Source organism: Papio anubis, chromosome 7, assembly GCF_008728515.1.
Source record: "Papio anubis isolate 15944 chromosome 7, Panubis1.0, whole genome shotgun sequence".
Classification (NCBI taxonomy): domain Eukaryota; kingdom Metazoa; phylum Chordata; class Mammalia; order Primates; family Cercopithecidae; genus Papio; species Papio anubis.
Genome location: NC_044982.1, coordinates 102,865,504 through 102,881,875, shown reverse-complemented (window position 1 = coordinate 102,881,875; position 16,372 = coordinate 102,865,504). Strand labels below are relative to the sequence as shown.

Genomic DNA, 16,372 nt, shown 5'->3' with positions numbered 1-16,372 from the left:
TACAAAAACCTAGCCGGGCGAGGTGGCGGGTGCCTGTAGTCCCAGCTACTCGGGAGGCTGAGGCAGGAGAATGGCATGAACCCGGGAGGCGGAGCTTGCAGTGAGCCGAGATCCGGCCACTGCACTCCAGCCTGGGTGACAGAGCGAGACTCCGTCTCAAAAAAAATAAAAAATAAAAAAAATAAAAAAAATAAAAATAAATAAATAAATAAATCTAGTGCTCCTAAAGTCATCTCTTTACTTTTAACATAATTCTAGAAAGAATCTAAAATATCTCTCTGTGCAACATTTTTATCTTGCAAATAAGGATTGTGGAGATCAAGAGGTTAGATGACTGGTGCAAGGTCAGAGGATTCATACATCACAGAGCCAATGAAGCAAACAACTTGTCCAGCTTGAGTCCACTGTTTGACTCAAGATTCTACACAGCACAGTTTGGTACAGTTTAAGTGGGTTTAGATGTTCAATGGTGGTCATGGAGACAAAGACAAAGAATTCAAGGAGAAGCAAGTCACAGGCATCTTTGAGTGGCAGGACTGAGTTGCTAAATTAGGAAGTAGAGGGCTTGGTTTTGAAGCTTGGAGCAGCCTCTTTTCTGCTTCTGGGTTCTGAGTTTACTTGATCCCTCTGAATCTCATAGGTTTCTCATCTATAAAGCAGGTATAAGATCTAACATGGGATGATGTGAAGAGTAAGATAAAGTAAAATTTTTTTTATTATTATTATACTTTAAGTTCCAGGGTACATGTGCACAATGTGCAGGTTTGTTACATATGTATACATGAGCCATGTTGGTGTGCTGTACCCATTAACTGGTCATTTACATTAGGTATATCTCCCAATGCTATCCATTCCTCCTCCCCCCACCCTATGACAGGCCCTGGTGTGTGATGATCCCCTTCCTGTGTCCAAGTGATCTCATTGTTCAATTCCCATTTGGTTTTCTGTTCTTGTGATAGTTTGCTGAGAATGATGGTTTCCAGCTGCATCCATGTCCCTACAAAGGACACAAACTCATCCTTTTTTATGGCTGCATAGTATTCCATAGTGTATATGTGCCACGTTTTCTTAATCCAGTCTGTCATTGATGGACATTTGGGTTGATTCCAAGTCTTTGCTATTGTGAATAATGCTGCAATAAACATACGTATGAAAAAATTAAAAGATGTGGGTGTGCTCAAGATGGCCGAATAGAAACAGCTCCAGCCCCTGGCTCCCAGCATGAGTGATACAGAAGATGGGTGATTTCTGCATTTTCAACTGAGGTACTGGGTTCATCTCACTGGGTTGTGTCAGCACTGCTCCGCGGGTGCAGCCCAACCAGCAAGAGCTGAAGCAGGGTGAGGCATCACCTCACCTGGGAAGTGCAAGGGGGAAGGGAATTCCTTTTCCTAGCCAAAGGAAACTGAGACACACAACACCTGGAAAATCGGGTAACACCCATCCTAATACTGCGCTTTACCAAGGGTGTTAGCAAACAGCACACCAGGAGATTATATCTCGCCCCTGGCTCAGAGGGTCCCACGTCCACAGAGCCTCCCTCATTGCTGGCACAGCAGTCTGAGATCTAACTGCAAGGTGGCAGCGAGGCTGGGGGAGGGGTGCCCACCATTGCTGAGGCTTAAGTAGGTAAACAAAGTCACCAGGAAGCTCGAATTGGGTGGAGCCCACTGCAGCTCAAGGAGGCCGGCCTGCCTCTGCAGACTCCTCCTCTCAGGACAGGGCATAGCTAAACAAAAAGCAGCAGAAACCTCAGCAGAGATAAATGCCCCCATCTGACAGCTTTGAAGAGAGCAGTGGATCTCCCAGCACGGAGGTTGAAATCTGAGAACGGACAGACTGCCTGCTCAAGTGGGTCCCTGACCCCTGAGTAGCCTAACTGGGAGACATCCCCCACTAGGTGCAGACCGACACCTCACACCTCACATGGTGGGGTACACCCCTGAGATGAAGCTTCCAGAGCAAGAATCAGACAGTAACACTCACTGTTCAGCAATATTCTATCATCTGCAGCCTCCACTGACAGAACCCAGGCAAACAGGGTCTGGAGTGGACCTCAAGCAAACTCCAACAGACCTGCAGCTGAGGGTCCTGATTGTTAGAAGGAAAACTAACAAAGAGAAAGGGCACCCACACCAAAACCCTATCAGTACATCACCATCATCAAAGACCAAAGGCACATAAAACCACAAAGATGGAGGAAAAGCAGTGCAGAAAAGCTGGAATATCAAAAAATCAGAGTGTATCTCCCCCTCCAAAGGAATGAAGCTCGTCGCCAGCAACAGAACAAAGCTGGACAGAGAATGACTTTGACAAGTCGAGAGAAGAAGGTCAAACTTCTCAGAGCTAAAGGAGGAACTATGTAACCAGCACAAAGAAAGTAAAATCCTTGAAAAAAGATTTGACGAATGTCTAACTAGAATAACCAATGTAGATAAGTCCTTAAAAGAATTGATAGAGATGAAAACCATAACACAAGAACTACATGAAAAATGGACAAGCTTCAGTAACCTACTCAATCATCTGGAAGAGTATCAGCAACTGAAGATCAAAGGAATGAAATGAAGCGAGAAGAGAAGTCTAGAGAAAAAAGTGTAAAAAGAAATGAACAAAGCCTTCAAGAAACATGGGATTATGTGAAAAGACCAAATCTATATCTGATTGGTGTGCCTGAAAGTGATGGGGAAAATGGAACCAAGTTGGAAAACACTGCAGGATATCATCCAGGAGAACTTCCCCAACCTAGTAAGGCAGGCCAACATTCAAATTCAGAAAATACAGAGAATGCCACAAAGATACTCCTCAAGAAGAGCAACTCCAAGACACATAATTGTCAGATTCACCAAAGTTGAAATGAAGGAAAAAATGTTAAGGGCAGCCAGAGAGAAAGGTCGGGTTACACACAAAGGGAAGCCCATCAGACTAACAGCAGATCTCTTGGCAGAAACTCTCCAAGCCAGAAGAGAGTGGGGGCCAATATTCAACATTCTTAAAGAAAAGAATTTTAAACCCAGAATTTCATATCCAGCCAAACTAAGTTTCAACAGTGAAGGAGAAATAAAATCCTTTACAGACAAGCAAATGCTTAGAGATTTTCTCAACACCAGGCCTGCCCTACAAGAGATCCTGAAGGAAGCACTAAACTTGGAAAGGAACAACAGGTACCAGCCATTGCAAAAACATGTCAAAATGTAAAGACCATCGATGCTAGGAAGAAACTGCATCAACTAGTGAGCAAAATAACCAGCTAATATCATAATGACAGGATCAAGTTCACACATAACAATATTAACCTTAAATGTAAATGGACTAAATGATCCAATTGAAAGACACAGACTGGCATATTGGATAATGAGTCAAGATCCATCAGTTTGCTGTATTCAGGAGACCCACCTCACATGCAGAGACACACATAGGCTCAAAATAAAGGGATGGGAGAAGATCTACCAAGCAAATGGAAAACAAAAAAAAGCAGGGGTTTCAATCCTAGTCTCTGATAAAACAGACTTTAAACCATCAAAGATCAAAACAGACAAAGAAGGCCATTACGTAATGGTAAAGGGATCAATTCATGAGGAGGAGCTAACTATCCTAAATATATATGCACCCAATACAGGAGCACCCAGATTCATAAAGCAAGTTCTTGGAGACTTGTAAAGAGACTTAGACTCCCATACAATAATAACGGGAGACTTTAACACCCCACTGTCAACATTAGACAGATCAATGAGACAGAAAGTTAACAAGGATATCCAGGAATTGAACTCAACTCTGCACCAAACGGACCTAATAGACATCTACAGAACTCTCCACCCCAAATCCATAGAATGTACATTCTTCTCAGCACCACATCACACTTATTCCAAAATTGACCGCATACTTGGAAGTAAAGCACCCCTCAGCAAATGTAAAAGAACAGAAATTATAACAAACTGTCTCTCAGACCACAGTGCAATCAAACTAGAACTCAGGACTAAGAAACTCAAACAAAACCACTCAACTACATGGAAACTGAACAACCTGCTCCTGAATGACTACTGGGTACATAACAAAATGAAGGCAGAAATAAAGATGTTCTTTGAAATCAATGAGAACAAAGATACAACATACCAGAATCTCTGGGACACATTTAAAGCAGTGTGTAGAGGGAAATTTATAGCACTAAATGCCCACAAGAGAAAGCAGGAAAGATCTAAAATTGACACCCTAGCATCACAATTAAAAGAACTAGAGAAGCAAGAGCAAACACATTCAAAGGCTAGCAGAAGGCAAGAAATAACTAAGATCAGAGCAGAACTGAAGGAGATAGAGACACAAAAAACCCTCCAAAAAATCAATGAATCTAGGAGCTGGTGTTTTGAAAAGATCAACAAAATTGATAGACCGCTAGCAAGACTAAGACAGAAGAAAAGAGAGAAGAATCAAATAGATGCAATAATAAATGATAAAGAGGATATCACCACCAATCCCACAGAAATACAAACTACCATCAAAGAATACTATAAACACCTCTACTCAAATAAACAAGAAAACTTAGAAGAAATGGATAATTTCCTGGACACTTACACTCTCCCAAGACTAAACCAGGAAGAAGTTGAATCCCTGAATAGACCAATAGCAGGCTCTGAAATTGAGGCAATAATTAATAGCCTACCAATCAAGAAAAGCCCAGGACCAGACAGATTCACAGCCGAATTCTACCAGAGGTACAAGGAGGAGTTGGTACCATTCCTTCTGAAACTATTCCAATGAAAAGAAAAAGAGGGAATCCTCCCTAACTCATTTTACAAGGCCAACATCATCCTGATACCAAAGCCTGACAGAGATACAACAAAAAAAGAGAATTTTAGACCAATATCCCTGATGAACGTCGAAGCAAAAATCCTCAATAAAATACTGGCAAACCAAATCCAGCAGCACATCAAAAAGCTTATCCACCATGATCAAGTGGGCTTCATCCCTGGGATGCAAGGCTGGTTCAAGATATGCAAATCAATAAACATAATCCAGCATATAAACAGAACCAAAGACAAAAACCACATGATTACCTCAATAGATGCAGAAAAGGCCTTTGACAAAATTCAACAGCCCTTCATGCTAAAAACTCTCAATAAACTAGGTATTGATGGAACGCATCTCAAAAAACCATAAAAACCATAGAAGAAAACCTAGATAATACCATTCAGGACATAGGCATGGGCAAGGACTTCATGTCTAAAACACCAAAAGCAATGGCAGCAAAAGCCAAAATTGACAATTGGGATCTAATTAAACTAAAGAGCTTCTGCACAGCAAAAGAAACTACCATCAGAGTGAACAGGCAACCTACAGAATGGGAGAAAATTTTTGCAATCTACTCATCTGACAAAGGACTAATATCCCGAACCTATAAAGAACTCAATCAAATTTACAAGAAAAAAACAATCAACCCCATCAAAAAGTGGGTAAAGGATATGAACAGACACTTCTCAAAAGAAGACATGCATACAGCCAACAGACACATGAAAAAAATGCTCATCATAACTCGCCATCAGAGAAATGCAAATCAAAACCACAATGAGATACCATCTCACACCAGTTAGAATGGCAATCATTAAAAAATCAGGAAACAACAGGTACTGGAGAGGATGTAGAGAAATAGAAACACTTTTACACTGTTGGTGGGATTGTAAACTAGTTCAACTATTGTGGAAAACAGTGTGGCAATTTCTCAAGGATCTAGAACTAGAAATACCATTTGACCCAGCCATCCTGTTACTGGGGTATACCCAAAGGATTATAAGTCATGCTGCTATAAAGACACATGCACACGTATGTTTATTGCAGCACTATTCACAATAGCAAAGACTTGGAATCAACCCAAATGTCCATCAGTGACAGACTGGATTAAGAAAATGTGGCACATATATACCATGGAATACTATGCAGCCATAAAAAAGGATGAGTTTGTGTCCTTTGTAGGGACATGGATGCAGCTGGAAACCATCATTCTCAGCAAACTATCACAAGAACAGAAAACCAAATGGGAATTGAACAATGAGATCACTTGGACACAGGAAGGGGATCATCACACACCAGGGCCTGTCATAGGGTGGGGGGAGGAGGAATGGATAGCATTGGGAGATATACCTAATGTAAATGACCAGTTAATGGGTACAGCACACCAACATGGCTCATGTATACATATGTAACAAACCTGCACATTGTGCACATGTACCCTGGAACTTAAAGTATAATAATAATAAAAAAAATTTTACTTTATCTTACTCTTCACATCATCCCATGTTAGATCTTATACCTGCTTTATAGATGAGAAACCTATGAGATTCAGAGGGATCAAGTAAACTCAGAACCCAGAAGCAGAAAAGAGGCTGCTCCAAGCTTCAAAACCAAGCCCTCTACTTCCTAATTTAGCAACTCAGTCCTGCCACTCAAAGATGCCTGTGACTTGCTTCTCCTTGAATTCTTTGTCTTTGTCTCCATGACCACCATTGAACATCTAAACCCACTTAAACTGTACCAAACTGTGCTGTGTAGAATCTTGAGTCAAACAGTGGACTCAAGCTGGACAAGTTGTTTGCTTCATTGGCTCTGTGATGTATGAATCCTCTGACCTTGCACCAGTCATCTAACCTCTTGATCTCCACAATCCTTATTTGCAAGATAAAAATGTTGCACAGAGAGATATTTTAGATTCTTTCTAGAATTATGTTAAAAGTAAAGAGATGACTTTAGGAGCACTAGATTTATTTATTTATTTATTTTTATTTTTTTTATTTTTTTTATTTTTTATTTTTTTTGAGACGGAGTCTCGCTCTGTCACCCAGGCTGGAGTGCAGTGGCCGGATCTCGGCTCACTGCAAGCTCCGCCTCCCGGGTTCATGCCATTCTCCTGCCTCAGCCTCCCGAGTAGCTGGGACTACAGGCACCCGCCACCTCGCCCGGCTAGTTTTTTGTAATTTTTAGTAGAGATGGGGTTTCACTGTGTTAGCCAGGATGGTCTCGATCTCCTGACCTCGTGATCCGCCCGTCTCGGCCTCCCAAAGTGCTGGGATTACAGGCTTGAGCCACCGCGCCCGGCCAGGAGCACTAGATTTAAATTCACCCAGAGGTAGACCTGTAGCTAATGCTGCCTCTTATTTTTTTTTAGACGGAGTCTCACTCTGTTGCCCAGGCTAGAGTGCGGTTGCACAATCTCAGTTCACTGCAACCTCTACCACCCAGGTTCAAGCAATTCTCCTGCCTCAGCCTCCCGAGTAGCTGACATTACAGGTGCCTGCCACCACGCCCGGCTAATTTTTTGTAGTTTTCAGTAGAGATGAGGTTTCACCATCTTGGCCAGGCTGGTGTTGAACTCTTGACCTTGTGATCCACCTGCCTCAGCCTCCCACAGTGCTGGGATTACAGGCATGAGCCACCGCACCCAGTCAATACTGCCTCTTGTTAGCTGCTGAACCTTGGGAAGATTATTTACCTCTTTGTGAACTGCATTATTGCTGTTTGTAAAACAAGACTAATAATTTCACTCTCTAGCATTCCTGTGAAGATCAAATGTGATGTATAATGATGTATATGGGACATTAACTTCCTGCTTGGCATTTATAGGGGCTCCCTAAATAGGGGTGATAAATATTCAAGACTCTTTTTTAATGACTCTTAAAATTTACTTCAACTTGAAGACGTAAATTGAACTGTGGCAGTTCTGTGGCTTTTTGCTAAAATCTTAAGAGGATATTTACAAATTTGCCAGTAGTTTAAACTTAGCTTTTTCTGAAGAGGAGAGTGAAAGTGAACCGTGACCTCTAGAATCTTAACTGAGTTATCCTATGGTGTGAAAATAGATAGGATGGGGGCCATTCCACGTTGCCTTTGGCTGTTGTTGTAACTCTCTTGGAGCAAGATGTTCTGCAAAAATTTCTGAAATGATTCTTTCATTGATGTAAACACAGGGACACCCAGTTGGAGGACATTTTGGCACTTCTATTTTCTATCTCCCCCGCGGATCCCATAGGGAAGCTCAAACAATGGGAGATGATGGTATGAGTTTAAACTTTAAGAAAACAGTGCCCTCCTGAGAAGTCCTCTTCAGGCCGTGCACGGTGGCTCATGCCTCATGCCTGTTATCCTAGCACTTTGGGAGGCCGAGACAGGTGGCTCACTTGAGGTCAGGAGTTCGAGACCAGCCTGGCCAACATGGTGAAACCCCGTCTCTATTAAAAATACAAAAATTAGCCAGGCATGATGGTGCATGCCTGTAATCCCAGCTACTTGGGAGGCTGAATCAGGAGAATCGCTTGAGCCCAAGAGGTGGAGGTTTCAGTGAGCCGAGATTGCACCACTACACTCCAGCCTGGGGTACAAGAGCAAAACTCCATCTCAAAAAAAAAAAAAAAAAAAAAAAAAAGAGAGAAGTCCTATTCTATAAAATTATAAAATGAGTGCAGCTACCGGAACCATGGGTGTCAGATGCGCACATCCAGCAGGAGGCAGTCTTGCACTCCAAAGGCACTAACTATGGGCCCCCAGTTCATGCACTCAATCATTGGGCTTGGCTCCTAGGAGTGGAAGTAACTGAATGCCTTCTTAGTTGTTTAAGTTTTAGCAGCTTAAACTTTTGCTTTTTGTAGACTTAGCAGTTGGTTGACAGAGTAGTTGCCTCGGCTCTGATAGATTTTACTTCTTCATGCTTTGATGTGGGAGTAGACAAATGGCAGAGCAGCAATACTCAGAGTGGACCAGTGCTGTAGATGTGTAACCACTGAATAAACCAAAAATAAAGAGCCTCTTGGTGACATGCACATGAGTGACTGGATGTCTGGATCCTGGGCACCGCATGTGGAGATCAAGTGCTTTCAGTTTGCTCATTAGTTGATTTCAGATGTTTATTCTTATACAGATCTTGTATGGACACTACATCCTAAACAACATCTTTACAAACTTTTTTTTTTTTTTTAGGAAAGCTCTTATATCACATTCCCAGTAGGTACACATGTGTATGTTCGTGCATTGAAATGAGAATTTCTCAGATCACTGCTAACCTTTGCTACATGAGATAACTCTGATATATTGAATTTCATTTTGTTTTCTTCTATTTCATTAAAAAAATATAGTTGATACCTATAAAACGACTTTATAATGCTGTAATGCACTAGTGGGTCAACATTTGCAGTTTGAAAAACAGTGTGCCTAGACAGTCTAGTGACGTTCAGTTTTCAAACTAATCATCCCAAGGTCTCCTCATATTTCCTCAAATGTACATCTTCTGACTCCTTTAGGGGTTTCCTACCCTCTAGTGTTGATGCTTTCCTGGGGCTGCCCTCTGTTCTGCTCTTGATTGAATTTCCTCATAAGTATCACCTGCTTGCCTGGCTATGACGATCATTGCTGCTGTAGTGATTAATAAATGTATATTCCCAACTGTGGTTGCATTCCTGAATTCTATATGATGCTTCCAGTAGCATTCCAAACAGTTTCATGTAGCCTTCTGTTGTACCCTTCATCTTGAACTCAGCATCAAAATCAAAATCATTATTTTGTCTAAACACTGCAACTTCTCTTCTTAGTCTATTAATGGCTCTCTTGTTCCCCCATCTACCTAGCCTAAATATTCCAGGCCATCACTGACTCTTCACTTTCCTTCGCCCTCCACAGCTCAGCTTTCCTCAGCTCTTGTTATTTTTTTGCTCACAACTTCTCTCTCACGTTTCAATTTTGACACCACATCATCTCGATTAAAAAAAAAAACCAAATGGCTTCTCATTACCTACAGAATTGAAAGTGAACTCTTTAGGGTATGGGACTTTGGCCTCAAATCTTATCTCCCTCATTGCCCTAAATGTGCCCTTTGCTGCACTAAATATTGATCCCCGACTTATACCCTAGGAAGAAATAAATCTTTTCAAGTTTCTCAGGAATGGGCCTCCATTTTTTTGATGAATGTGACACTTATCATGTGTTTCCTGCTGTATAATGTCACCTTTTGGATTAATATTTATTTAGTTTAGCATGTTATTAGGTACTTTCTAGAGAGTTGCGATCTGGGAGTCACCTTGAATTGCCCTCTCAACATCGAAAGAGTAACTAAGCCTTATTGATACTGTTCCCTAAACCAGTTATCCTAAAACTTTCATGTGCATATAAATTATCTGTTAGAATAAAGATTCTGATTCAGAAGGTCAGGGATGTGGTTTGAGATTCTGCATTTCTATTTGGCTTTCAGAAAATGTGAGGCTGCTGGTCAGAGAGCCACCCTTTGAGTAGCAAGATTCAAATGTGGCTTTAACCCATCCCTTCTTCCTCCATGCCACTTTTTGGGTTTGAGACCTTATTATTGCTTATTCTCCTAACTGGTCTGTCTGCCACCTGACCCTCCCCACCTCTAGTCTGTCTCATAAAACTATTATCTAATGGATCATTACCTCATTTGTGAACTTCCTAAAACAAAAGTGCAAGGGAAATTAGAAATGCAGTCCTTGGAGACCTGGCCCGTGAGCCAGGATTGGGTTAGGAGCCTTGCTTGGAACATCCTTATTCTTTTCCTGTTTCCATGGTTTCCTTCTCTGTTAATTCATTTTGGCGAAATTAATTTGGCTGTTCTGCTTTTCCCAAAACACTGATTTTCTTTTTGCCCCAGCCCAAGCCAGGCCCCATGTACTATGGTGCCTAGATTTTTCACACAACTTGAATTTCGAGAAACACCTTCCATGTGTTCTGTCTTAAAGACACCATTGCCAAAACTCTGTGGGATTCAACAACAGTGAGACTGAAGAAGGTGAAAGTTGCTAAGAGGAAAACCATTTGAAGGATAAATGAAGTAGTCCTTCCATGAAAGCTAGCCTCCCCTCTTTATAACTATCCTATGGTCATTTTGATCTCGCTGAGCTGGGGTGTCATCCCTGTTGTGGGTTTGCACAGGGGCCTGTGAATTTCAGGTTTTTGCTCTTGCAGAACTGCCTTGTAGGTTAGAGGGAGCAACGCTTTCACACGTACTGCTTTTCTATTGTATTTTAATTTATATTTATTCATTCATTTATCTTCCTTTTTACTGCTGGCTCTGTTGTTCAGTATTAGCTAATATATTGCAAAGTGAACTTTCATTGACCAGGCAGAGGCCAGGGTAGGGCCAGTGAGAGAGAGATTCTGGAGAACAACAGACGGGGAGGAAGCAGAGGTGTGCAGTGAGATTCCTGGGTTTGGGATCCCAGTTCTGCTGACTTGTCTGTATAGTCTTAGAAGTGTGATCCAGCCTCTTTGTCCTGCTCCTCCAATCCTGAGAGAGGTGGTGGAAACAGATTACTGCTTAGCGGGCCTTAAGGACAAGTTACTGGGGCCACACAGAATCTTCTATTTTTTGAAAAAAGCAAACACAACTCCCCTGCCTATAATTATACCACACTGCCCTCAATGCCAGTGAAGTTTTCCTCTGCCCTGTAGGTAGATTTTTGTGTGACCTTCTCAGAAGCAGGAAACAGATTGAAAAATCAGTAATATGTGGGTCAAAAAGTATTTTTCATTCTCATATGCGTCCCTTTGTTGCAAAGACTGTGACATTCCTCCATGGAAGAAAGCGATGAATTTGGAAGAAAAATCCCAACATAACTATTTTCCACCCTAAGGAAATAGCCTCTCTTTCCAATGTGTGAATGCATTTTCCACTGCATCCCCAGGGGTATGAGTGTTTCAAGAAGTTTGCACTGTGCTGCTACATTCACTAAACTCCCAAGCCCCACTCCTTCCCAGACCATCCTCCAGAGTCCCTGCATGTTTCCAGAAATAAATCAAGAGACTGACAAGAGCTCTGCCTGATATGAATAATAGAAAAATGAGCCACTCTGTGCAAGGAAGTTGGTGGAAGATGGGAGGCAAGCAGGGGAGAGAAAGAGATTTTCAGCAGCAGAGGGGACCTCAGAGACCCATCTGTAAGATGGACACTTCGCTCAGCATGATTTCTGCATTTATGCCTATTTAATGGTCAGCAGGGCAATCAATAGATTGCCTGTTACCTGGTTAATCATGGGTCTGTTGAGGGGTGGCAATGGGCATGCTGGCTGTGGGATCCATGGGCTGACAAAAAGACCGTTGAATGTTGACTGTTACTTTTCTTTCTCTTTCCCCAGGGCAGCCACTGAAGTTTTGGCAGTGTTGCTGAAATCCAGTAAGCACCTCTTTTGAAGGGTGGTTATTTCCTTCCCCTCTGGGTTTAATGAAAGATACCCTCTGGTCCCCATGGCTCTTTCTTTTTTCTTTCTTTTTTTTTCATGAACTACTATTTCTCAAGCACCTATGGCTCATTTCTGACCTTGAAAGCGATAAAGTCATGTCCTGGGTCTTTGGGGTAAGATAGAGAATATTATGGTTGTTCCAAGTACATGACCACAGAGACAAAATAAATATTATCCATACATAATGCAACCAAGACAACGGACCCTGAAGGGGATATATTGTCTACTGTGGACCTGGTGGATCCTCCACCCCTGTCTAACAGAGCCAGTAGTCCCTAAAGATTGTTGGAATAAACTCCACGTTCCAGTGGGATTGCCTCCAGGTTCCAGTGGGAGAAAAGATTTTGGCTGGATGGAGAGCAGTATTCCTGTATTTGGTTCTCAACTCAGCTGAGCTCATGAGTCTATTATTCTTGGGCAGGTGGAGTGTTGGGAATTGCTTGGACAATGTTGATGCTGATAACAAATTTATATTTAAAAGTTGACTCTTTTCTCAGTTACTTGAGTGATTGCAAAATAATAGCTCTGGGGTTCTGAATAATTTGAGGATTTTTTTTTGCCTGGTAGCCCTGGCCTAATTACATTGGGAGCCAATTTCATGTGTGCAATATAATAGGAGGCACAATGCACTTGGGAGGGAAGAAGTCTTAGCTTAATGTTTTTACTCATTTTTTCCTCCTTACCTCTTCATCTATTTTAATTTGGCACCTTGGAAACCAGCTGCTTCAATTGTGATATTTGTTTCTCTACAGGGAGCCTGAGGCCTGTGGGTAATAGGTGAACTTTAATAAAACTTTTAAAGAAATAAATAAAAATAAAAACACTCTCTTCCCCCTCATTCATATATCTCTGTCAACTATGAGCACAGAGAAAGAGCCAAATCACATGCTGTTTCCCTTTACAGACTTAGAAAAATTGAAGCTTGAATTCATTTAGTTTATTCGAATTTGATAGGAGACACAAGTCTGTCCACAGCTTAAAGACCTGCAGGTAGAATGGAGGTGGTAAGAGCAGGATGGGGGAGTGAAGAGGAAGGGGTTACGAAGCCCTGGAGATAGGAAGGGATGGAAAAGTGTTACCTGTGGGTTCTGGGGAGAGGACCATTCATTCTTCAGACTGAACTTGCTTCAGGTTTGGCATCTCGGTTCTCATTATTTATCTGCTCCCTTGGTTGCTCCCAAATGCCCAGTGTTTGATGCAGCAGGGTGAGGGAGTGTTGAATTGCAGGAGGAAAAGATGCCGAGAGCAGCCTGGTAGGCCAGCCTGTAAATGTCATGCCTTGGGAAAGAAGGTATCTCTCAAATCCCCCCAGCCCAGCCTCGGCCTGGAGGACTTGATGTTTCATGGGAAGGGAGCCCAGAGAGCTGAGTAAGGCTGGCTTACTTTCTACACACACACTTTCCTTAGGTCTTGAGCTTAGGGTAGAGCATCTTGATATAAATCGTACCTACTTAGATGTGTAAACCTCTGAAAGTAGTCTTATGTCAGTTGTTAACTGTATTGATCAGAAACATAATGCCTCAGCCCAGGAAAAACCAATAGCCAGTGCAAACATGGCTTGATTCAGGTTCAGACCATGTAGCTAGGTTTTCAACATACCAGCCATGCCTAGTAGGCTGAGTATATGGTGCTGGGGCTCAGCTTTTAGAATTTCTAACTTCTTCTTTCCCTTCAGAGCTTAGCTCAGATATTGCCTCCTCTGAAAATCCTTTCTCTGACTACCAGAACTTGGATGCCCCTCCTCAATGCTCTTATAGGCTCTCCCAACTCAGACTTGATTACATTATGATGAAATTGCTATTGTCTGTGTCTTCCAGCAGACTGCAAGCTTATGAGGGAGAGTGTCATCTGTATTGATCATTGTCTTACTTGCCTCAGCACAATGAAGAGCCTGAAAATAAATATTTGTTGACAAAATTTTTTTGTTTTTTTTTTCATTTTTTTAAAAATAATTTTAAGTACTGGGATACTAAATTTTTAAATGAATACATGATTTGTGATTTCTCCCATGTGTAAAAATGGCAGTACTGCCCCCTACTACCTGAATCTAACATCCATGCATAGAACCAATGATCTAAACATTCGTCATTCTCATCTCTATTTACCTGTTCTAATAGGTTAGTGGAGAACTGCAATAGCTTGCTGTCCTCCTCATATAAAACGGGTTTTAGTGTCCCATTAGGAGGATGTATAGCCTATTTGCTAATTGTGCTGAGCTGTCTATACATCTCTTGTGTTACTTATAACACAAGAGAGTTGGATGAGAGGTTCTCTAACATTCTTTCTAACACTAAATACTCAGCCTTAATGTGTATCAGGGTTTCTCAATGTACCATTGGCATTTTGGACAGGATGATTATTTGCTGTTAAGAGTCTGTTGCAGGAGCAACATCCCTGGCCTCTACCCACCAGATGCCAGTATCATGCCTCAGTTATAACAAACAAAATTATCTTCAGACTTTGCCAAATATGTTCCCCCGGGGGGTGAGCAGCAAAATTACCTCTTGTTGAGAATCACTGATGTGTATTTGGGCACACACATGAGCTGAAGCTCATTCAAAGTTTCAAAAGACCCCTTCCAAATACCTTTATTGATATTTCCAAGAAATGTGCTTCTTGCATAATTAATGTTAAATTCCTCAGTATCAGCATCATTCATATGGGTTCATAAGAGGTAAGAACACTGAAGGCAGACTGTCATTGTGAGCATTTTACAAAGTACTTGGGAGGGAAACAGATTCTAGAGGATCTTGAGGGTCTGAGAATGAGGAGGGCAAATAGATTTCATAATGAGTAGGAAGTCCAATGTGTGAGTTGAAGAATTCTGAGATCATGTTTAAGCTCAGCAGGAAAGAGGACTACATTTAAATAGCAAAGTCTGTCCATGGATTTGGGGAGAAGTAATAACAGCATGTCAGGCAGCTGCCATCTTTGTTTTACCAGCCTATCGAAAGTATTGCATGGCGTGAAGTTATAGATGGTACCACCATTCTGATGATGCAGGGGTTGCTGCAGGGCATACAAGTGTTGTGGACTTTTCTATTTGCTTTACATTGCCTATATGTCATGCATAGTTAAGACCTGATATGGAATGTCTTTCGATTTGGATCCCAGAGTGAGTTTGCCTCAGCTGAACTTAAATTCAGGAAGTCAGTTTCTGTCTAAAATTCAAGACTTCACCATCTGACACTGATACATGGGAGCGTTTATGTAAGCCTTTAGCTCCTAAAGGCACACTCCTTTTAGCTGGTGATTATTATGACCTTGATCTTTGCTTGTCAGTGAGTATAAAAGTTGGCCATTGTAGTTGTTCTCTGTAATTGCATCACAAAAGGGAGAGAATTCCCTGATCTAAGTAAAGCCAGGAGTAAAGAGCCACTACTTTGCGGGGAGAGGGGGCAGTCAGTGGTCCTGTGGCAGTAAACACTAGGGTGGGTTGGAAATCTGAGGTCACTGTGGCACTATCAAGTAGTGACAGGCAGAGACCATCCCCAGGAAAAGCAGAACTGCGGGATCAGGGAGACTTGGAGTCCACCCACAGTAACCACAGAAAGCAAGGGGAAGATCACCTGTGTTGCATTTGGAAGATCTCATTATTGAGCTTTCTCTTTTATCAAGTAGCCACTGCATGAAAAACCAGTGTAGAATATGTGGGTGATGGTAAAAGAGAAATGAACCAAAACACATTTCCCATCTCTTTCTCCTGAGCAATAGCAGGCAAAATAAACCTGGAAATCCTAGGCCTCTTCTCCAATTATCACAGCAATTTGGGATCCTACGAATTAAAAATCATTGCTTACTCAAGGTTCCTTTCTGTGTCTGTGTAGGCTGGAATGACCTAATCCAAATCCTATGCCTTTCCTTGTGTCAGTTCCCTCTTCTCCACTCACACATGCACAAACCCCACCCTAAATTGTCCTGTGTTGAAAGCTTTGCCTTTTTATGCTTTATCCTACCTGAACACATTTAGCTTTTTATTCCTGAAATGTAGTAAAGCATTAGTTAGGAAATAGTGCTACTTATTATTGCTGGCGATTTTTTAAATATAATAAATCAAAACAACATGTCCTTTGTTTTTCACTCCATATTGGTCTGTTCTCACACTGCTATGAAGAAATACCTGAGGCTAGGTAATTTACAAAGGAAAGAGG

General features: G+C 41.7%; 1 protein-coding gene across 1 annotated transcript in view; it reads left to right on the top strand.

Moving 5' to 3' along the window:
- The window catches only part of AGBL1 (ATP/GTP binding protein like 1), an 803,745-nt gene that overhangs the window by 141,502 nt on the left and 645,871 nt on the right, over window positions 1–16,372 (top strand). Inside the window, exon 6 of the mRNA XM_031669203.1 lies at window positions 12,117–12,154. Coding sequence (XP_031525063.1) covers window positions 12,117–12,154 — 38 coding nt within the window. The remainder of the gene's footprint in view (window positions 1–12,116; window positions 12,155–16,372) is intronic.